General features: G+C 32.3%; 2 protein-coding genes across 4 annotated transcripts; both read left to right on the forward strand.

Annotated features, from left to right (window-relative positions):
• Positions 1-1971: 1971 nt before the first annotated feature.
• Positions 1972-8996, forward strand: LOC115963929 (cullin-1-like). Of its 2 annotated transcripts, XM_031083174.1 has the most exons (20): positions 1972-2053; positions 2608-2778; positions 2895-2994; positions 3484-3672; positions 3789-3836; positions 3918-4121; positions 4216-4293; positions 4928-5017; positions 5126-5206; positions 5309-5368; positions 6164-6193; positions 6276-6362; positions 6444-6587; positions 6855-6910; positions 7041-7161; positions 7256-7417; positions 7530-7673; positions 7786-8004; positions 8139-8306; positions 8711-8996. In XM_031083174.1, the coding sequence occupies exons 2-20, from the start codon at positions 2645-2647 to the stop codon at positions 8810-8812; spliced, it is 2217 nt and encodes a 738-aa protein (XP_030939034.1). In that variant the 5' UTR covers positions 1972-2053; positions 2608-2644; the 3' UTR covers positions 8813-8996. The 2 variants fall into 2 exon arrangements, with proteins under 2 accessions (XP_030939034.1, XP_030939033.1); XM_031083173.1 differs by lacking the exon at positions 1972-2053 and having other exon boundaries at positions 2498-2778.
• A 6638-nt stretch (positions 8997-15634) lies between these two features.
• On the forward strand, positions 15635-21981 carry LOC115963336. 2 transcript variants are annotated; one of them, XM_031082303.1, is made up of 4 exons: positions 15635-15866; positions 15943-17598; positions 18512-18939; positions 21043-21981. In XM_031082303.1, the coding sequence occupies exons 2-4, from the start codon at positions 16719-16721 to the stop codon at positions 21841-21843; spliced, it is 2109 nt and encodes a 702-aa protein (XP_030938163.1). In that variant the 5' UTR covers positions 15635-15866; positions 15943-16718; the 3' UTR covers positions 21844-21981. The 2 variants fall into 2 exon arrangements, with proteins under 2 accessions (XP_030938163.1, XP_030938162.1); XM_031082302.1 differs by having other exon boundaries at positions 15635-17598.
• Positions 21982-22287: the final 306 nt, after the last annotated feature.

The following is a 22287-nucleotide window of genomic DNA, read 5'->3' on the forward strand; positions in this document are numbered from 1 at the left end:
CTTCTTATAAAGAATTAAATTTATACCCTATTGTATTTGGTTCAACCCATCGGACAGTTGATAAATAGTAATCCCATGAGTTATAGCTGAGGGTGACATGGTTTCTCTTGTGCAATTGGAGGAACCAAGTAACAGGCTCTTTATTCTTTAATATGTAGTTGTGCCTATATTTTAATATGTGATATTATGATGTGGCAAATTGGAAGTAAAAAGTGTAAAATTTGGGTTTTATACCACATCCTTACAAAATTTAATTTCTTGATATTCTCTCTTATGAAGCTTTTTTTTTTTTTTAAAAAAAAAAATTTATAAGATAGTTACAATATGCTACTTACTCCATTGCTTGAACCATTTCCTTCTAGACCTCCAAGCATTTTATACATAGGAATGTGCCAATTAAGCTCTTATGAAGTTGATTTGGCAAGATGGGAAAAAATAGACAGTTAGAAACCGCAATGTTTAATCAAGTTGTTTTGGGGAAGAAAAAAAAAAAAAACCTCCATTATAACAAATACACACTAATTAGAAAACTCTTAACTTTATTATAAGTGGGTTTCAGTTAACTCGATAAAATCTCAGGTCATTCAAAATAAGAGATTTGGAATTTGATCTCTACCTACACCATACGTAGGGTATGTATTTGACACAAACACAATTTTTAAGAATTGATTTTTATTATAAAGTATATGATAGATTAGTTGAGCATGAAATTATCATCATCAACAGTTGGATTATTGTTTTTACATATGATTATTAATGACATTAGTTTTTAGGGCAAAATGGCTAAATATCTTTTATTTTTAATGTAGCAAAACACCCCTCTAAACCATCGTTCCATGCTATACAATTTTTTTTTTTTTGGGAGAATCTTCCATGCTATACAATTGGATAATGAAGAGCTAATAACTAATATATTTTGGGTTGATGCTAAAATGATAATAAACTATGCCCATTTTGGAGACGGTTTTGGTTTTGACACTACATTTGGCACAAACAAAGAATTTAGGCCTTTAGCTATGTTTATTGGTTTCAATCACCAACAAAGAATTTAGGTCTTTAGTTGTGTTTATTAATTTCAATCACCATAGAGATGGCGATTTTTGGGGCTGCACTTTTATACGATGAGACAACTGAATCATTCAAGTGGCTTTTTGAGAGTTTTTTAAATGCACAACAAAGGTTGGCTAAACAAAAATTAAAGGTTGGCTAAAAAAAAATTATTGGATGAGAGACAAATTTTATCTTTCGCAATTTTACTTTGATTATTGTTATTATTATTATTTTATAATAATGCATATATAGAACTTTAATTCTTAGATTTTGCTAATAACTGTTTATTTGATAATATGTTTTGGGTGGACGAAATTACAATTTTTGTAAAGAAAATAACCTTAGTAGATTATAAACAACAAATTGCTTTCCTAATTGGTCCAATTAATCATAGTTAAGTTTTATTAATTTTTTTAGTTACTTTTTTCAGTGTTTTGGATTGTAGGCAAAAAAAATAAGTTTGAGAAAATTTGTTTAAAACTAAAAGAATAATATCCAAATTTTATATTCTTTTTAATGATTCCCAAAATGTTATAAATAAATTTTATTAAAAATAAATATTTTCGTTAACTTGCCTTTTGAATTTCTGAGAAAAATTGTATTTTTTTTTCAGTTTAGTACAACAAAAATTATTAAATTTATGATTTAAGATTGTTCCTATATTACATTTATGATTATTATTATAATAAATAAAAATATAATTACAAAATACATTACTCCTTATTAAATTAGTTTAAATTATATAAAAAAATTTAATAAAACCACTATAAAAATAATTATCATACGCAACACCAGGATCGTAGCTGGTCCCTATATTAAAAAAAAAAAAATTAAAAAAAAAAACCTTGCAGGCAAAGTGTGCCCAAAAAAACTAAGCCGACAATTATCAAACAGTGATGCAGTAAGGCTGTAGTGAAATTGAAAAAAAAAAAAAAAAAAATGGGAGAAGAAGAAGAAGGAAGAAACTTAGCAGGCAATAAACAGAGAACAAAGACTATAAAGAGTAAGATAGCTGATATATATATATATAGAGGATTTTTTTTTTTTTTTCTTTTCTGAATTGTATTTATATTTTATTGAATATTTTTGGCAGTCCTATATTTATTGAATGAATAAATAAATCTAATCCGAGTCGGCGAAGAATTCTCTCCCAAACTTGAAACTTGGGAACCGCCTTTAAAAAAACGTTAAGGTATATATATAATAATCAGTCTACAATAATACGAGTACTTCAATGCTCCTACTTTCTCACAAACCTACACTTGGTTTTGCTACCAATTAATTGAACTGGTACTTTAATTTTCTGGGTTTTCTTCTTTGTTCAATTTATCATACTTTGTTCATGTTCTGTATTGGTTCTATGGAAGAATATACATGATCTATACCTCTTAAAACTTGTTGCAAAAGTGTAAAAAAATTCATGCATCATGCATGCATACATACACACTGTTTGTTGATTTGTCAAGTTCAATTTTTTTTCAGCAAGATCAGTCTTTTGCACTCTACATGCACACAAATAAACAAGGTTGTGATGGTTTTTTTTTTTTTTTCCTACAGATTTGTGTTTGAAGAGCTGATATTTTCCTTTACAACAATGGTGGCAAAGACTTTTACCGTTGAGGAAGGATGGGAATATATGAAAAACAATGGGATATTAAAGCTTATTAGGATTCTTGAAGGACTGTCAGAGCCATCTTTCACAATAGCAGAATCTATGATGCTCTACACGTATTCTTTTTTTTTTTTTTTTTTGCATTGAATTAATATGTATTGAATTTTTTAGTCACAAAATCACGGGTTTTTGTCAGCATGTGTGAGTGATATTTCCTTAATTTCAATTGCAGAACTGTTTACAACATGTGCAATCAACATCCCCGTCCTGATAATTCTGAGAAGGTCTATAAAAAGTACCAGGAGGTGTTTGAGGAATACATAATTTCCAAGGTAAGGAATAATGGCATTCTCTTCTGTTCATATTTTGATTCATATTTTATCATAAGATAATGTAGATGTGTAGGTCATTAACTTGCCTGGTCATATTTTATCATAAGAAAATGTAGATGCCAATTTCTATGACTTGCATATTCCCTGTTGTGGTTGTTACTATACCTTGTTTGTGGGATAAGAATCTTGGAAAATAAGAAATTTCTGACCATGATGCTTCCTGAAGTTTTTAATACTCTTCATAAGGCCATTTATACTGTTGAGAAACTCTTAATTGTGTGCTTGGAATCAGAATTGATATGTCATTTTAATTTTACATGTTGGATTAATTCTTTCTATGGCCTTATTTTTAAGATTCCCTTTTTTAATTTTATTTTAATGCTTCTGCTAGAACCTTGCATAAATAATTTCTCAATGTATCTTTGTACTAACACTACTCTTTATTTGTTTTCCTTTGCTTATCTAATTATCTTTTGGGATCCTTTGAAGGTATTACCATCTATAAAAGAGAAGCATGGTGAGATTATGCTTATGGAACTTGTGAAAAGATGGGTTAACCACAAAGTAATGATTAGATGGCTGTCACGTTTCTTCGAATATCTTTCTCGTTCCTACCTAGTTAAAAAACTAGATTTTTCTTCACTTGAGGAACTTGGAGTTACGCGCTTCCGCAATCTGGTTTGTTATGAGTTCTTGATTCATCACCTTTAATTATTTTTTTCAAGTATCTTTCCTCTTCCTCTGCTTCAAATACATTTTAATCATTCTGGTGTACCTATTTTACTTAATCTCAGGTTTATCTGGAGGTGGGTAGAAATGCCATAGATGTTGTAATTACTCTGGTAAGTATACTGCCTTATAAACTAATGAGGTTCTACTCTTTGTTATTATTAAAAGTTGAATAACCAATACCTGTTGATCAGATAAATAAAGAACGTGAAGGACAGCAAATTGACCGAGGACTGTTGAAGAATGTTTCAGATTTCTTTATAGAAATTGGATCTGAATGTATAAATTGTTATGAAATGGATTTTGAAGCACTCATGCTTCAGGATACTAGTGAATACTATTCTCGTAAGGCATCAAAGTGGATTGTGGAGGATTCTTGTCCAGATTATATGTTAAAGGCAAGTGTATCTGAACATAATATTCCTGAATTATAAAGATCTTTTTTTTTTGGTTTAATCTCTTTGATCTAAAACCTATTATAAATTTGCACAGGCTGAGGAATGCTTGAAAAGGGAGAGGGATAGAGTTTCTCATTACATGCATCCAAGCACTGAGAAGAAGTTGGTGGAGGTTAGTTAATATATTAAAATTTTTTTTTTCTAATGCATCTTTTTTTTTTGGGGGGGGGGGGGGGGGGTATTTATTTATCATAGTAAATCCTTAAACACCACCTCTTTCATTTGTTTTCCTTGAAGTTATGGTTTTACATCACTTAAACCCCCTTCCCCCTCTCCCTCTTTTTTTCCAAGAGAGAGAGACCCATACATCTGATATTCCTTGATTCTCAGCACTAATTAAAGCTCAAAAAATTAATGGATTATCTTCTTTTAAAAATTAATGTAATTGATTATTAATATGTTAAATTTGAGAAAACAACTTCTACTTGTGGAGAGAAAAGTACCTCATTGCACACTGATGCACAAAAAATATTTGAATAACTACCTATCTGAGGATTCGACCTTGCATATATTATATAGACGTGGTAAAATATCATCATGATGGTGTACTTACTTCTCTGTTGTAAGTCTCTTTCTCTGTTAGCCATCTGTGTTAAGGGACGTGGAAAGAAAAATTCAGCGGCATAAGAGTTTTGATCAGTAATTTCAGACTTATGAATGCAACGTTAATTAAGATTATATGTTCTTGGGGAGATTGTCAGTGCTTTCAAGTTCATTTTATTCACATCTATATAATTTGTCTGTAGAAAGTGCAACATGAGTTGTTGATGGTCAAATCAAAGCAACTGCTTGAGAAGGAGTGTTCTGGATTTTGTGCATTGCTTAGAGAAGAGAAGGTATTTTCTTGTCTAGCTTTCTTTCTCATCATTTAAAAAATTTTCTCTAACCTTTTTCACTTCCTAGATGCTTAAAAATGTTCTCTTCTTTGGATATGTTGCTTTTAGGTAGAGGATCTTTCCAGAATGTATAGACTTTACCATGAAATACCTCAAGGCTTGGAAAATATTGCTTCTATATACAAAGAGGTGGCTGCTTCTGTGCTTAGATTCATTTTGAGACTGAGATGAGCCTCTTTCACATGTTCTTTTTAAACATTACTGATACTGTTGAGGGTTCTTGTGTGGCAGCATATTACTGGTGAAGGTACTGCTTTGGTCAAAGAGGCTGAAGATGCAGCAACAAATCAGGTTGAGTTTTTTATTTTTTTTTTGTGTGTGTAAAGCTGGCACATGTTTAATATTCCTGTCCTCTAAATTATGCTATGACATTGTGCATAAATTGCTTTTATGCACATGATTGCAGCCAATTTTGTTTTAAGTGGAACAAAAGCGCGTCAATAAAACAAGCTTATGTATCTTCAGTTCAGATGCATGATATGTATGAATTTTAGTTCAACTTAGCAGTAATTCTATGTGATAATAAAGCCACAATATCTGTTGCACTGCATGTGATTCTGTTACAAATGGTAGACATATCCATCTTACACTTTAGACTAGTAGTGTTACCCTTAATCATAGAAGTGTATATTAGTCTTATGCTTAGTGATAATGCCATAATTTGTTTTCTTATTTTTTCTTTTCCTATTTCCATTTTTAATGCCTATCAAAATTTGACTAGTAAATTGCAGTGACACCTTGTATTTAGATAGAAATGCTGGAGGCCAATGATAGCTCTGTGGTTGAAATTATGAATATTGCTCACTGGTAACTTTAGTTGTCTAGATTTGAGGAAGATTTAATTCATAAAGTAAACTTGCTTCTTCTTTTTTGCTTGTGAAGACATAAGATAATTAATGCTTCACCAAAGGAGGTTGTGGAAAGAAGAGATTTCCAGTATGTGAAGGGATTTCTAGGTTATGTATGCATTGGTCAACTCTATATTCTTTCAGCATAGGTCCATTAGTAAACTAAACATGCAGTGATCTAACAATCTTTGTTTCTAATTGTTGACAATGATGCTAATTGCTAAAAACAATGTTCCAGGATGCAAGTAAAGTTGGGGTGCAGGAACAGGTAAATTTTTTAATCTGCATGATCAGTTTTTTTGGAATATTGAAGAAGGTTAAGGAGCATGATGTAGTTGTGTGGTCTTCAGGTCCTTATCAGAAAAATAACCAAGCTTCTTGACAAGAACGTGGCACAAGTGAAAGATTTGTTCTCAAACCACACTTTGTTTAACAAGGTTTGTATTGGAGAATATTGTATGTTTAAACCTTGTTCTATCTTTTTTTTGTCTAAACTCCCCTTTTCTTTGGTTCAACAGGCCCTGAAAGAGGCTTTTGAGGTATTCTGCAATAAAGCTGTTGCTGGCAGATCAAGTGCTGAACTACTGGCTGCATCCTGTGATAACATCCTCCACAAGGGTGGAAATGAGAGTGATGAGGACATTGAAGAAAAACTTGAGAAGGTTTGCTTATTAGAATTTTCCTGATAAAAAAAATGATGTTGAATTAGAATATAGAACATAGGTTTTATGCTTTAAGAATATGTCACTTCCTGAGAGGTGATGCACAAGCATTTGGTTCAATCTATCTCATTATCTCCAATAAATCTTATGTTGGTAACAGCAAGGAAAGAATTGTCTCAATTCCAATAAATAGATGTATTTTTTTCTACCTGATTTCCTTTGAATATTCCTGGCATTGGAATTAAACTGCATAATTGATTTCTGCAGGTAGTTAAGCTGCTTGCATTTATTTATGATAAAGACATTTTTGCAGAATTCTACAGGTATAAATCTAAATCTTATAGTAGGTATTCATCTTGTTTCATGTTTCATTTTCTTTGTTGTTTGAAATAGAATTTATTATTTTATATTTACAAGTTGGCACCCATACTTGTTTCTTCTGACTGTTGGCAGGAAGAAGCTAGCTCGCCGTCTACTTTTTGAACGGGGTGCTAATGAGGACCATGAAAAGAGTATTCTGTCCAAGCTGAAGCAGCAGTTTGGTGGACTGTTTACATCAAAGATGGAGGGGATGGTTAGTTGGCCTAGGTTATTGAGCTTAAATTTTCTATATGTGCATATATTTTGTGTTAATTAAGAGTATGCTTAGCATCTTTTTATTCTTCCAGGTCACCGATATAATATTGGCACGGGAATATCAGACCAAATTAGTGGAATATCTTTGCAGTAACTCAAATGCAAATCCTGGGATTGATTTTAGTGTCACAGTTCTTACTAGTGGATTCTGGCCAACTTATAAATCCTTTAATCTCAGTCTCCCCACGGAGATGGTAATGTCCACTTCTCTAGTCAAACATTGACTTTTCAGTACCGGTGTGATTTTTCAGGAAAGAGAAAGGTGTTGCCTAATGTTTTAATCTGTTTGCATATTTTTTGGTTCAGGCAAAGTGTGTCCAGGTTTTTAAAGATTTCTATGACACACAAACAAAACACAGAAGACTTACATGGATCTATTCATTGGGAACTTGCAACATTAATGCAAAGTTTGAGACAAAAACTATTGAACTGATAGTGTCAACCTATCAGGTAATCTACACTCTGCAACCTTCATACTTTATTTGGAAAAGAGGACAAGGGGATGTTGGAAACCTTATTATTGGAATGAGATTAATGACTTTAAAAATATGGAATTTAACAGGCTGCAGCGCTGTTGCTATTTAACTCTTCGGATAGATTGAGCTTTTCAGAAATCAGAACTCAGTTGAACTTGACTGATGATGACTTGGTTAGATTGCTTCATTCACTGTCATGCGCCAAATATAAGATCCTTAAAAAGGAGCCAAACACAAAAACTATCTCTCCAACTGACAACTTCGAGTTCAACTACAAGTTCACTGACAAAATGAGGAGGATTAAGGTCTCAGATTGTTTTAGAATCCTTAAATTTAACTTATAACTTCTATTCACCCTTGCCTTTTTTGCTTTCTTTTGGTTTCCATTGTTCTTTTTTATATTAAAGATGATTTTTTTTTCTTATATTGCTCAATGAAGATTCCTGTCCCACCGGTGGATGAAAGGAAGAAGGTAATTGAAGAAGTTGACAAGGACAGACGCTACACTATTGATGCTGCAATAGTCCGCATCATGAAAAGTCGGAAAGTTTTGGAGCTCCAAAAGTTGGTCATTGAGTGTGTGGAGCAGTTGAGCAACATGTTCAAGGTACAGCATATACTTCTTCATATGTGATATTGAAAAATAAATAAAAAATTAAAAATTAAACAGTCTTCGATTAGCTTTAATTTAACTGCAGTTGAAATCAATAGATGAATTTCTTTTATGAATTTGAGAGGCCAACCATTAAGACTTTAAGCATATAATACTAACAATTTAGGTAGTTAGTGTTCCTGGTTAACTGTCTTGAATAATTACAGCCCATTTTATGTTGTAGCAATTTGAAATTCTTGTGCAGCTTTGCTTTTTATCTAAAGTTAAAATAAAAAAATAAAAAAGATATGGATTGAGTAATTTTAGGGAGTATAGCCTGTATTCTTCTTTTCTGATATATTATTTCTCTAATAACTCCTCCTTTACAATCTGATCATGGATGAACTTGGAATGTGCAGCCTGATATTAAATTAATCAAAAGGCAAATTGAAGATCTTATCACTCGTGATTATCTGGAGAGGGACCAAGACAACCCAAGCATGTTTAAGTACTTGGCATGACAGGTATATATTTGGATCTTGGTTCTTTCCACAAGCTGGGATGTGAGTTATAGAGAATTCAAACCCCAAATGTTGTATAATTACTGCAACTTCAGCTGTAAACATTGAGCAATCAACCCATTTGAACAATAACTTTATGCTTTTACTAGGGATTAATTACCATTACATGATTACTATTGTTTAAGCCTTTTGTAGATAGATCAATTTTGGTGTTTTGTTATTTTCACATTGTTGTTATTCTTGACGAAGCTGTGTGATGGCTTTACAATCTTTGTACAAAGAATCATGAATAGTTAGTGATACATATTCAGCAATTTTATTGGATCTTTAATTTTATTGAATAGTTAGTGATACATATTCCTATATCTGGCTTCCTGTCTTTCCATTACAAGGATCATTGATTTTACATGTGCCTGTTTTGGTTTGAGAAAGCTTGCTAACTGGAAGCCCATGATGGCTTTGGAAAAAGTTTGTTCTTCAAGGAACTATAAAAAGCTTCTTATCATGATGTATTACCTGATACATCAATGTTAGTCAATCAGACAAAAAATTGAGAGATCAATTGATTCTGCCAGCAACACCCTAGGACATAGTTTCTAGGTCTTTGAAATTACTTTTACCTTTCTACCAAAACAGCAAGTATATTTTACCTACTCACCTCTTGTTACAGAATAAATGGACAAAAGATGAGTAAATATATTGTCACTGAACAATAAGAGTTGGAACTTGGAACCATTGAGTCCCCTTAATAATGGAAACTATCATGCAACTTCAAAATTTGGACATGCAGGATTTTATGGTGATTATGTTCTTTTCCTTCAGAAATTTTTTATTGTTGGTAATAACCTTATTGTTGAAATTTATGGCGATTACTTTCCTTTTAAATTTCTTTGCTTGTTGCTTCTATGACACGCGGTTCAGGAAAAATAAAGGATAGATGTTTATAAGGCCTGATATATTACTGCAAAAACCATATCTTTTTTATTATTTATTTTCTCCCATGTTTTAGGCAAGATAAGGAAATCATAAGTTAAGTACGAATATTACATTTAGAATCATTGACAAGGTCATTAACAGTCTTGTAGTTTAATGGTTTTGTCTGGTCTCCCTTATTAGGAGCATCACGATTTAATTTTCTCCTCTCCAGTTGATGTAAAAACTGTTTGAAAAAAATCATTAACAAAGCCAGTTAATTATAGAAAACTAAAAATGTCGCGCTCAAGTGAAATCTATATCAAGTATTTACAGAATTTCTCTCTCAAAAGAATCTTCAGAACTTTAGTGCAATAATTTTCCTAACTATTGTTTTCATTTATACTCAACTTCCCAGTAGCCAGTAGGCATTTCTCTAAGTTGTGTAGTTGGTCCACCATTCATGCATGTGAATTGATCAATATTTAAGAAAGCAATTAGATCCAAGTATCTTTCATGTGTCATTTCACAGGTATAGATGCTGTTTGGCTCAATCTCTAGAGGTTGCCTAACATCTTGAAATGGGCAACCAACCATAACTACATTCTCCATAAGACCTCCCAATTTCCTAAGAAAATAAATAGTAAATAAATAAATAAATATAAATATAAATATATATATATATATATTATACTTTAATCTATATTTTTTAATCATTTTATATTTTTCATAGTATTCTTTAATTAAATTTTTATTCGTTTTGAATGTTAATATTCACAATTCAGTCTAACAAACTAACCGTTATTTTGGAAAGTGAAAAATACTAAAATTAACAGTGAGATTGAATGAAACTAAAATAAATGACTAGATTAAAACATATTAAAATTAAAGGATTGAAAAAAAAAAAAAAAAAAACAGAGAATTGGAATTGACAATAAGTCAAAATTAAAGGGTGGGATTTGTAATTTTTTTTTTAAAAAAAAAAAAAATTAAAGCCCAATAATGGTGCATTGAAGGTGGGGAGCAAGCAACAACCGATGGTTAGGGAAGGAGAGAGACGACAATCTTAGGAAAAAATTGCAACCTCCCATGGTCATTTATGCTTTTTTTTTGGGGGCAAAATCACAGCCTCTCAATCTCATGGTCAAATTTAGGTTTTTTTTGGGTGAAGATTGCGGCCTCCTATGACCAACTACGGTTTTTCATTGATAAGAGATTTTTTGAAGAAACATATATATGTTAAGATAATCGGTTAGATAGTCTCCTACCTCTTTCACCCAATATTTATGGCATAAACCCATTCATCAACCAATAAATCGACAATTAGGCCACAACATATATTTGGTCGAGATTCGGTATCACTTTTCGGTTGACACCCCCTAATAAAAATTATTATATATAAAAAAAAAGGGTAGTATAAAAATTTTCTTCCATGATGAATGGATAGCTTCAAGTAAAAGTGCGAGTTAAAAAGCACCCATCATATTTTCAGCTATAGGAAGATGGAAGAGGTTGTCAAGATTTCCAAAACCCTACCCCCAAAAGAAGTGACAGCCTACTCAAATCGAATGTGACGTGTGATGGAGAGTTGGGTGAGGAGGTTATTAGTTGGTCCAATTAAATCATAGCATTGTTGGTTTTTTCTTGTTGTCAAGGCCTCAAGAGATATTATGTCCAGTCATACAAATGCAATTCAAAAGCAACCCAAAAGTCATATGTGACATAAAGAAATTCTTATATTTCTTTTTATAAAGTGATCCAACGGTTTTGGTGGGTGTAGGTTAGGTTTTAATCCCCACCAACATCATTTATCCAAAGCCAATTAATTAATTCATTAAAAAATAAACAACAAAAACAACAACAACTCTACCAGTATGTCATTTTATATAGTATGAAATACTCTGTTTTAATAAGATATATACCATGAAATATTTAACAAATAAGGTTTTTTTTTTCCCCCTGAAGTACTTAACAAATAGGTTAGATGCATATAAATATAAGATTATTTATTAAAGAAAAAGACTTTCAAGTTGGATTAGTAGTCAAATAAAGATTTCTTGGTAAACAAGAAAAAAAAAGTTTTTTTAAAATATTATTCATCCTCGGATTTTGATGTGAGTGTCACTTTAGCCCTTAAACTTTTGACTTAAACAATTATGCCCCATAACTTTATATTTGTAATAAATCATTAAAAAAAATTAGGATAAAATATTAAAGTTAAATAGATTTAATCATGTGATGTGCACATGATTTTACCCAATTATGTTAAAAGTCCAAAAATGATATTTGTGATACCCCTTAAGAATTAATAAAAGATATGTTAAGGTGACCATTGGCAAATAGTATAATAAATCATAAAGTTTTTTTAAAAGTATTTGTTATATGGTTGACATGACTTCAATTATATTTTTTTGAATAATTTGATAAATACAACAATTAAGGAGATGAATATCACATGTCATATCTCCTTGGGACATCAAGAAATGTCAAGCAAGAAGAAGTGAAAGACATAAGAATAGATGTCATCAAGTACAACCTTTAAAATTGAGCTGTTCCATTGAAAAACTCACCAAAGAACCACCTAAAAAAAATTACTTTTGCGTCTTACTCTCTTTAAACCATGGAGAAAAAGAATAAATATTCTGACCATTATAATAAATCCAATTTAACCAAAATATCTAGATCAAAATCATATTTGACCCCAAATTTAAAGAACCAAAAAATAGAAACTATACCGGTGGAGGGTACGGGATCTAATGGAGGTAGAGGCATGACTGTTTTCTCATATTTTTTCTCTCTCTCTCTCCACCTTCTATGCTTGACCGGATCTCTCTCTCCACTTTCTGTTTGAATGGGTTTAATGTTTAATTTTTTGAAGCGATTGGTTTTCTTTTTATATGGGGAGGCTATCAAATGGTGTTTTAACATTGTAAAATAGTATAGTTTATCCTTTTTTTTTTTTTACAAGATAGAATTTCTACTCTAGCCAGCCCTTGCCCCTCACACCCCACAAGCATTTATACTTGTGAAGTGACCACTGCACCAAAGGTGCGCGGTGGTATCGCTTTTTAATTGTGAATGTGGGTGAAAGTTAGATGGATCTGTTTTCCTATGTGGCAGCATTGCTTTAATTGCAGGGAAAAGGTTTTGCTTTTGTATATAGTATTAGATGTTGTTCTTTGTGGTAATTTTTTTTTTCCTAATTGTCATTTACAAAATCCTACTTAAATTTTATTATTTCCTGGCTTTATCGAGCATTTTGTTAGTAAATTTCATTAAAACTTAATAAATGTTAGACTCACAGTCTCAATAAATATCACATAATAACTCAAGTAAAAATAAAAGTAAAAGTAAATTTTTTTATTTTTTATTTTTAAGATAGAGAAATAGTTATAGAAACTAAGAACCAGTTAGGGAGTTTAAAAAGAAGTGTTGTTTTGTCATAACGCATGCCAATAAAACTAAGAACCTTTTTTCAAAAGTGAGAATATATCTATCACTAGGTTTTTTTTTTTTTTTTTGAGGGGAAGATATCTATCACTAGTTGATTGGCTTGCATGCACAAATGTATTTTGATTATATGTATATTTTTATAACTAATATTAATTTATGTCCACGTGATACACCGCCTAACAAAAATTATATGTAAACTAAATAACAATATACTGCAATAAAAATTCAATGATAACAAATAATTAAAAAGAAAAAGAAAAAAAAGAACAGACCTTATAAATTGCATAACAAACACACATGATAAGTCCAAATTCTTATCAAAAATCAAATATTAACAATTGGTTATACAATAATTTAAAATGAATGAAACTCATTTTAATTTAATAATTGCATTTTAATCATTTTTTATTTAATTTAAAACAAATTTTGGGTAATAGAATTTCACTAAAAACCATCTAGGCTATTAGTTTCAATTTTCTTATATTGAGTCACATAGCAAAATTATGTCATATAACTTTTAATACTTACATTAAATCATATAGTGTCAATATGATGTATAGGACCCAATTTTTATTTTATATTTATATATATATATAATAAATTATTAAAATAATATAAAATAAATCATGAAAATTGTTTTAAATTTCTACAAACTCTTAGTAGTAAAATTTTAATCAAAGAAGTACTTTTTAAATTTTGACAATAGAGTTAGAGATTTTTTAAAAAGATAAGTTTAAATAACCACTCATGCATTTATATTTATATACACAATTATGTGAATCTTTGTTACTTTTACTAATAGAGATTTGTTGATGCCTTGATGGTATGAATTTAAATTAATTTAAAATTAACCAAACTATAGGAAAATTATGTAATTTATTTAAATTTTTGAAAAAGGTAGTCATTTTTTTTTTTAAGAAAGAAAAAGGGTAATCACTAGGTGAAAACTAGAGTTTAGTCACTTGAACCATAAATAAATAGACATTTGGTACAAGTACAACCAAAACTTTAGGACTCAACTTTTATTATATAATATATGATATTATGTAATATGATTTGTGGACAATGTGAATTTAAATTTTTTTAAGTACAATCTCAAAAAAAATAAAATTTAAGTTTTAAATATATATATATATATATATATTTGAAAACAAGTAGTAAAGCACTCGTTAACAAAAATCAAATAAAAAGCATAGAATCATAAGGGAGAGAATACAATAATTGTCTTGTCATCGTTTCTCATCAATGTGAGGGGTTAGGTTTAAGTCCAGTGTTCAATAATACTGGATTCGTTGAGATGATTACATGTGTTTACTTTTAAACACATGTCACCATCTGATTGAGTCCAGTGTACTGGATGCACTGGACCTAAACCAAGTCCCAATGTGAGCCTCCCTACAAATAATTCGTGTTTGGATAATTCTCCATTTTGTAGCCCATTGATTTATATAGATCATGTGTAAAATAGTTTTTTTTATTTAATAATTTAAATGTGTAAATTGGCTTTACATAATCATTGAAAGACAAAGTAAAATCTTTTCTTGATTATAATAAACCAAACAATTACTAGAAAATATCTTTTTAATTACAAGTAAAAAAAATGACAGATTGATAATTTAGGTGATTAACGGACCAATTTGGCAATGTCTTATTTTGCAATATATATTAAATTTGAACTTTTTTTTTGAGAAAAAATTTGGAAATTTTTTAATAGGAGGTTTACTTTTTTTTTTTTTTTTTTTAATACAAGATAAAAATTTTACTATAGTTTAATATAATTGTATATGTGTGCGAAATTCCCTCCTACAAACTTGAATCCTGACGCTTATCCCTACTTATATTTCTAGAATAACTATCATACCAAGAATGTGTAATAGCATAAGAGCACCCACAGTAGATGTGGGATATGTGTCAAATGTTAAATATTTGGCACATATCCCACACCAAACCCAATTTGAGCCCATTTAGTAGATGTGGGATATGGTTTTTTTTTTTGCAACATTGAACAGTATCGTGACAAATTTGTCACGGTACGGAAGATGTGTGATATATTATTTATTGTTTGTTTATTGTGTTGATAAGTAATAAATATTATTTTAATATGTAGTAAATATTATTTTAATGTATATAATTGAATTATAAAACATCTGATAAATGAGATGTTATAAAATGATGTAATAAAATAATAAAGTAGGCATTTGATGTGGTAAAATTACATAATTTTTGAAACAACTGCTACGGATGCTCTAGGAGATTTTCCCAATATGAATGAAAAATGTCTTATCACACAATTCTTTTTTTTGCCGACTTGGCTTCCGTTTCTTAATATAGTTTACAGTTTTCTTCTTAAAAAAAGAAAAGATCTGAATGTGTAGACTGTAGAGCGACATTTTTTTTTTTCTTTTCTACAATATGATGTAAAATAAAAAATAAAAAACCACCTTTTATCTCAACAAAAAATTCCTGATAAACAGAAATTGTAAAATGCTGTATTTATTAATTTATTTTCAATTTGCAAAAACAAAATTATAGTCAGAGCTTTGTGGGTGAAGATAACGGAGTTACGGGTCTTATTCTCTGGAGGAATCTAATCAGCAAAGATTCTACAACATCATCGTCCTATTCGGCTATTCCTAGAAAGTTACCTCTGTTAGATTTTGCTTCACACAACTCCCAGGATTCTTAAAAAGTAAGCTTTTTCTTTTCTAAAATTTATTTCGAATGTCAGAAACAAAGCACTGAGCCTTGTTCTCTTTTACACACAGTTCATCAGCTTCTTCGTCTATGTTGTGTTGGTATTTGGCCAAATGGGTTCATTCCATTGATGGGTTTTGGAGCAAAGAGGCTGTTCTCGAAAGGGTATAGCTTGGATTTTTTTGGTACCCTTTACTTTCTTTTGGGATTGTTGCTGTTCTATGATATGTGAAGGAGTTTTATGAGGAAATGGGGGTTCATTCTTTGATGGGTTTGCAAGTACTTAGGTTGCTCTTAATTGGGTATAGTTTAGGTTCTTGATTTGTGTTCACAAACGGGCCTTTTATTTAGGGTGTTGTTGTTTGTGAAATTGGAGTTTATAAATTGATGGTCTTATTTGGAATTTTGATATCTGTTCACAGAAAGGTTCCCTACATTTTGTTGTTGTAGTAGTTGTTGACATGGTTGTTTTTTGATTGCTTTCGCATTCTGGGGTTTAAGATATTTATTTCTGCAATTGATTACTACTCAAAACAAGAGAGAAGTTATTTCGGTACATTCTCAGCTTTGATGCTGAAAATTGAGTCACAAGAAGATTTGTTTCCTGGAATTGGGATGGTGGTTTTATTTCTGTGGATGTGGTTTTAAGTTTACACTCTGTAACCAAATTTTCCCCTGCAGAGTTAGAGCTTTTTTGATTCTTAGGTTCTGGAAATTTTATTTCCTCGATTTTGGATTCATGGAAATTGCTGTATTTGGGCTTTTTATGCTGAGAATTAAAACAAAGAGAAAATTTTCTGTTGTGGAATTCGGGTAGTGTTTTTACTGTCGAAGGGAGAGAGAGGAAATGGATTTCTGGGTGGTTGCAGTTGCTGCTGGTGCTGGATATTTAGCTAAGTATTGGCAAAATATTTCAAAATGGAACAGGTTTAGCTTACCCGAGTTATCATCTGGGGATTCTAATTGTGGGAAACCCGACTCCCCAGGTCGTTCCTTCCACCGATTGGCACGAAGACAGAAACTAGCAGATGATGTCTCTACTGATAGTAAAAGGGTTTCTAATGAGAGGCATTCAGATATGTACCAAGTTGATAGTGCTTCAGCAGTAGAAGTGGCTTCCACTAGTGGGTTTGATGGTGAAAAGCTGGGGTGCACAGGAGAATATGAAGATCGCAATTTACTTTATGTATCCAGCTTACCACCAGGATGCTCAACAAATGAAAATGTTTTAGAGCATGAGGCTGGAAATAGGCTAAGTGGTGATATCAGTGATAACTATGAATATTTAACTAGCCCTTTGGGTTCTTTTCATGGTCCTTCAAGGAATAGAAGCTCTCTTCGAACTAAATGTTCAAATAGGCAATTTATCAAACCCGTATCTTCCCTGGAAAGTTGTCTTATGGCTCAGCTATACAAGGTACACGCTGAATTGGAAGACTATGTATTTAGTTTCCTTCCATCGGCATCTACACCAACTATGAGGCCATTATTTGTTTCCGATGGAAGCCGAATACTCAACAGAGCATATGGTCATTCTTTCAGTACACAAAGTGGATTTAAGGAGAACAAGGGGCATAACGAAGCCTACTTGGGAAAGAATGAAAATGTGTATGGCATTCCTCCACTAGAGTTCACCAAGAAGATGAAAAAGACAAGAAAGGGGCAGAGTGGAAGATTGAGTAGCTCAATTAAACTGGTGAATGGAAAACGCATCCATTCACAAGATGGTATGGTTTTCATTTCCTTGATTTTTCTTTATAGCTTATTCACTAAATGCTATTTCTTTGAATGACTTATACCAATGCTAAGATTTTTCTCAGGCCTAGAAGGAGAAAAAAGAAAAAAGAAAGGAATTGATCCTTCTCTCTGTCTCCCTCCCCCCCCCCCCCCCCCCTCCTCTTCTTTTGCTGTTTTGATGTTACTCTTCTAGAATCTTGGATTTAAACATCCAACCCCCTTAATTCTTTTCCCAAATTCCAAATTAATTAACATCAATAATTCTTAAATCCCTTCACAACAAAGCACAACAACAATCCTTATTGGGATGTTGGAATTGAAGTTTCTACATCAGATGTGGAGACAGCAATCTTTCCTGTGCTTCCCTTCCATTAAAAGTTCCCATGAGAAACTGATTGTAGAATTTAGAGAGCCCACTGTGTATGTCATTGCTCCATTTGCTTCAAGGATTTGACAAACTTATGATTAATATTGGATACTGGTAGATTTCATTTGCATTTAGTGGTGCACTTCGTGTGCTGATGGAGCAAGCTTGTGGCATTATTCCTTTTAAAAATATGCAGCCTTTACTGTTACAAAGCTCTTGGAAATATATCTGATTGAAATCTCTATGCTAGAAAAGAAGTATATTGAGACTCCAATGAATTAGGATGATGGTAAATGTTAAAGGTATTGGGTTTATGGTAATGTAATGGCTCAAGAGCCCCAAGATATTGGGCTTTATCCTGTGGATGTAGGCTGTTGGCTGAACCATGCAATCCCTTGTGTTCTTCTCTCTTTCTTGCTTCCAATTCTCTATATTATTTTAATTGTGTCCAATACTCTTTTTATTTATGACTTTGGTTGTGTTTCTATGATGGTAGTAAAATTCATGTCATTTCCCTACACTTTCACACTCATCAGGGTCACCAGATAGTATGATTCTCTTCTGTCTTGGGATTTCTATTGGCATAATAGCTTCTATCTTGACAAATAAAAGAGAAGTAGACAATCTGAAAGAGGTGTTGAAGCAGACTGAGAACTTGGTTCAAGATCTGCAAGAGGAACTAGAGATGAAAGATTCAATGACTATGAAAGAACTGGCTAATGATAACTACGAATCTCAGGATACATGTGATAACTCCTGTGACAGGGCTCTAAATGCTTTTTACCCTGAAATGCATTTAGATGGTTCAACAAAATATGATGATAAAAAATCATATGATCAGAAGGCAGAGGAGAGTTCAGAAACTATGAGTAAAATTGAAGCAGAGCTTGAAGCAGAACTTGAGAGGTTGGGACTAAACATCAGTGCATGTAGTTTGGACAAAAGATTGTCTGATATTGTTGAGGTAAGCCCGTCTCTTTATCTTTGAATTCTTAGTAAAAGGTTGATAACATAGCCTCACCATTCAATGGTGCTCTACCATTGACGTTAGACTAGGTGTGTAGCTGTATCATTCATTATTTTTTCTTGTTTAAAGAAATCAAATAATGTCAGATATTTTATCTAATCTAGTAAAGACAAATGCCATAGAACTCTGCCTATGAAGTTATATAATTCTTCATTATGTCAATTTAAATCTAAATTCTTTATTTTATTTTTTTGATAAGTAATATAACTTCATTGAAAAAAGAAAACAATACAAAAAACCAAAGCACAAAAAACAGCAAAAACTATAGAGCAAAGAAAGAACAATGATCTAACAAATCAGTCAAAGAATTAAAAGTAAAAACACCCAAAGCATTTGTCCACTCTAGCAAAGTTTGGAGAAAAAACAACTTCATATCATGAGTTGATCTCTCACATCCTTCAAAAGTACGAGCATTCCTCTCCCGCCAAATTCCCCAAATAATACAATGGGGAATCATACTCCAAATCACCAAGGACTTACGTCTGCTACATTTATACAACCAACTTGCAAGAAGATCCACAACATGGCACGGCATAACCCAGCAAACCCCAAATAAAGAAAATACCATATTCCACAACTCTCTAGCTACATGACAATGTAACAATAAATGATCAATGGACTCCCCATCCTTCTTGCACATGCAACACCAATCCAACACAACTACCATGCGTTTCCGCAAATTATCTGTATAATTGAAAACCCCACTGGCAGAAGGTTTCCAGCATAATTGATCCATTCCATTCCCTCTCACCAAGACAGAATAAATCAAATCCAAAAAGTTGACCACCAACTCCAATTCCCAATCTTGTACCGGACGAACAAAATTAACATTCCAATGGAAACCATCCCCTGAGGAAGATAAAAGCTCTACCACAGAAGATTCCTTATTACTGGCAATACCGAATAATTCTTGAAAGACATCTTTTAAAGGAGTCCCCCCACACCTAAGTTCTTTATTTGAACTAAATGTACAGTAATGTTAATGAAATACCCGCCCTACTTTCTATCTTGACTTTAATATACCATATTCAATTTTAAGTATTTTGATTGATCCCCTCATTGGTAAGGTATCTAGGAATTTCTAGTTTTCTGAAAAATGCCCTTATCAGGTTAGTTGAGGATTAAAACTTTCCAGATTGCTTAAAGCCGAGACACATCTTGTCCAATCTAATGGAATTCAAGTATTACCTTTGTCCCATATTGTTTGTCCATAACTCCATTTTGGGAAGTTCCAAAATATTGTTCACTTTGAAAAGTCAATGGACAATTTTTATAACTTTCCTAACTTACCCTTTATTTAATTTGAAGTCAATACCCTTTTTTTAATTTGCTTTACCTGAGTGTAAATTGAAGAGGGTAGTTTTGAAAGCAAGTAGCTTTTTATTTCAAGAATACTGCATTAAATAATGTCAGTTTAGATCTTTTCAAGATTCATTTTCCATTGTAATGTGTGTGTGTGTGTGTGTGTGTGTGTATTTGGTTAAAGTTTATTTTAAAAGAATCAAACGGCAACACTAGGGTACAGGACAGGATAGTCAAATCCCCCTCTTCCATGGGTTCAACCCTAGAGTGCCGCCCCTCCCCCTTTGCCCCCTATAAAGAGGATAAAAGTACTCACATTGTTCTTTCATCTACTCTATGGATAGTCACATTTGCCACTGTCAATAGTCCAAAACATGAAAGTGGGTCATTCAGTCAGGTAGTTGTAGTTCTTTGACTTATTCTGTTACTCAAGCACTCCATCAACATGACAGCATATAAATAGTGCTTGAGCCAGACTAGTGTCAATGACATAGGTATCAAGTTTTATTATAATTATGGTCATGTTGTTGATTCCAGCCTTTCAACAACAATTTTTTATCACAGAAGGAAGCAGCCATGTTTAGGTGGGATCATACTTAGATAACATTAATCAATGTCATGGATATTGCTCAAATCACTTTTTTCTCTGTGAATCTACTCTCTTTTTTTCCCCCTTAGCGAGGCAAACTAGTTGAATTGTTTGCTTCGAAGTGCTAATAGAGCTTGATATATGTGCAGCTTGACCCAGACTTTGTAGCAGATTTTACTCAAGGTGAGTTGAGAGAAGACATGATCCATGGGCAAGCTGCTGCACAACCTAAGTCAAATCAAGATGCCAGGGACGCCTCCACCCCCCACTCTGGAACCTATGCTGTTTCACCCAGAGAGCTCAGCTTGCGTCTGCATGAGGTTATCCAATCTAGACTTGAAGAACGTGTGCAGGAGCTTGAGACAGCCCTTCAACACAGCCAGAGAAAGTTAAAACTCGTGGAATCAGGGCATAAGAATTCTTGGAAGGAGTTCTCAAGCAATGAACCGAGATATTCCTTTACCCAAGAATGTTCAATTGCAAATGAATGTAATCCTATGGCCCAGCCTCTGGTTATGAATCTCTCAGAGGAAGCTCTAGATGCATACAATGAGGCTTATATAGAGTTGATGAAGATGGATGATTCAGAAGACCAGGATTTATCATTTGTAGCCCATGAAAATAAGCATCAACAGGGCTTCAATCCATTGGATCAACATGCATTTAGGGATCAAAATGGTGGGATAGGTGGTTCAATACCACATCTTGCAATCAATGATGATACATTATCTATGGAATTTTTTTCCAGTAAGACGGAAGCATTTGGAGGGCACACATCCAAGGTTAAGGAATTTAATGATGTCTGTGTAAGTGAAGATGAAAATAGTGATTGTGATGATGAAATTGAGAAGCAGTTGATCAAGCAGATTGTGGAGAAAACCAAGAAAGGTTCTCCTGTAGTTCTAAATGCACAAAGAGTGTTGTTTTTAATGGATGAAAGTGAGCATTGAATTGAAACAAAATTAATTTTTGCAGTGTATAGGGTATATAAAGAGGATATTCATTCAATACTACGTCATTTATTATTTTTTTAAGGATTATTTCATATTTTATTTTTGTCCAGTTATTTCCTCGTTTTGTTTGATTAACTTTCTAAAACTCAAAATGTAAGACTTGAAATCAGCACCAGCATTGCTTGTCCCATGACGGAAGTCAGTATGTGTATGTGTGCGCACACTAACTTTCTAAAACTAAAAATATAAGACTTGAAATCAGCACCAGCATTGCTTGTCTCATTATGGGAGTCAGTATGTGTATGTGTGTGCACGCGTCTATATTTTTGGGTATATATTTGTATATACTTTAATTACATGCTTCATCAACCATCCAACAATCCAAGTTGTTTCTTTTTTCATGTACATCTATAAAGCCTTTAAAATGTGTTCCATTCCAGC

Source organism: Quercus lobata, chromosome 10 (genome assembly GCF_001633185.2).
Source record: "Quercus lobata isolate SW786 chromosome 10, ValleyOak3.0 Primary Assembly, whole genome shotgun sequence".
Classification (NCBI taxonomy): Eukaryota; Viridiplantae; Streptophyta; class Magnoliopsida; order Fagales; family Fagaceae; genus Quercus; species Quercus lobata.

Coding starts and splice junctions, on each gene's coding strand:
- LOC115963929 (XM_031083173.1), top strand. CDS start 2,582: ATGGTTTTTTTTTTTTTTTCCTACAGATTTGTGTTTGAAGAGCTGATA. Junction 6,363..6,443: donor ACCACACTTTGTTTAACAAG/GTTTGTATTGGA, acceptor TTGGTTCAACAG/GCCCTGAAAGAGGCTTTTGA. Junction 7,162..7,255: donor CATCAAAGATGGAGGGGATG/GTTAGTTGGCCT, acceptor TTATTCTTCCAG/GTCACCGATATAATATTGGC.
- LOC115963336 (XM_031082302.1), top strand. CDS start 16,719: ATGGATTTCTGGGTGGTTGCAGTTGCTGCTGGTGCTGGATATTTAGCT. Junction 17,599..18,511: donor ACGCATCCATTCACAAGATG/GTATGGTTTTCA, acceptor CACACTCATCAG/GGTCACCAGATAGTATGATT. Junction 18,940..21,042: donor GATTGTCTGATATTGTTGAG/GTAAGCCCGTCT, acceptor ATATATGTGCAG/CTTGACCCAGACTTTGTAGC.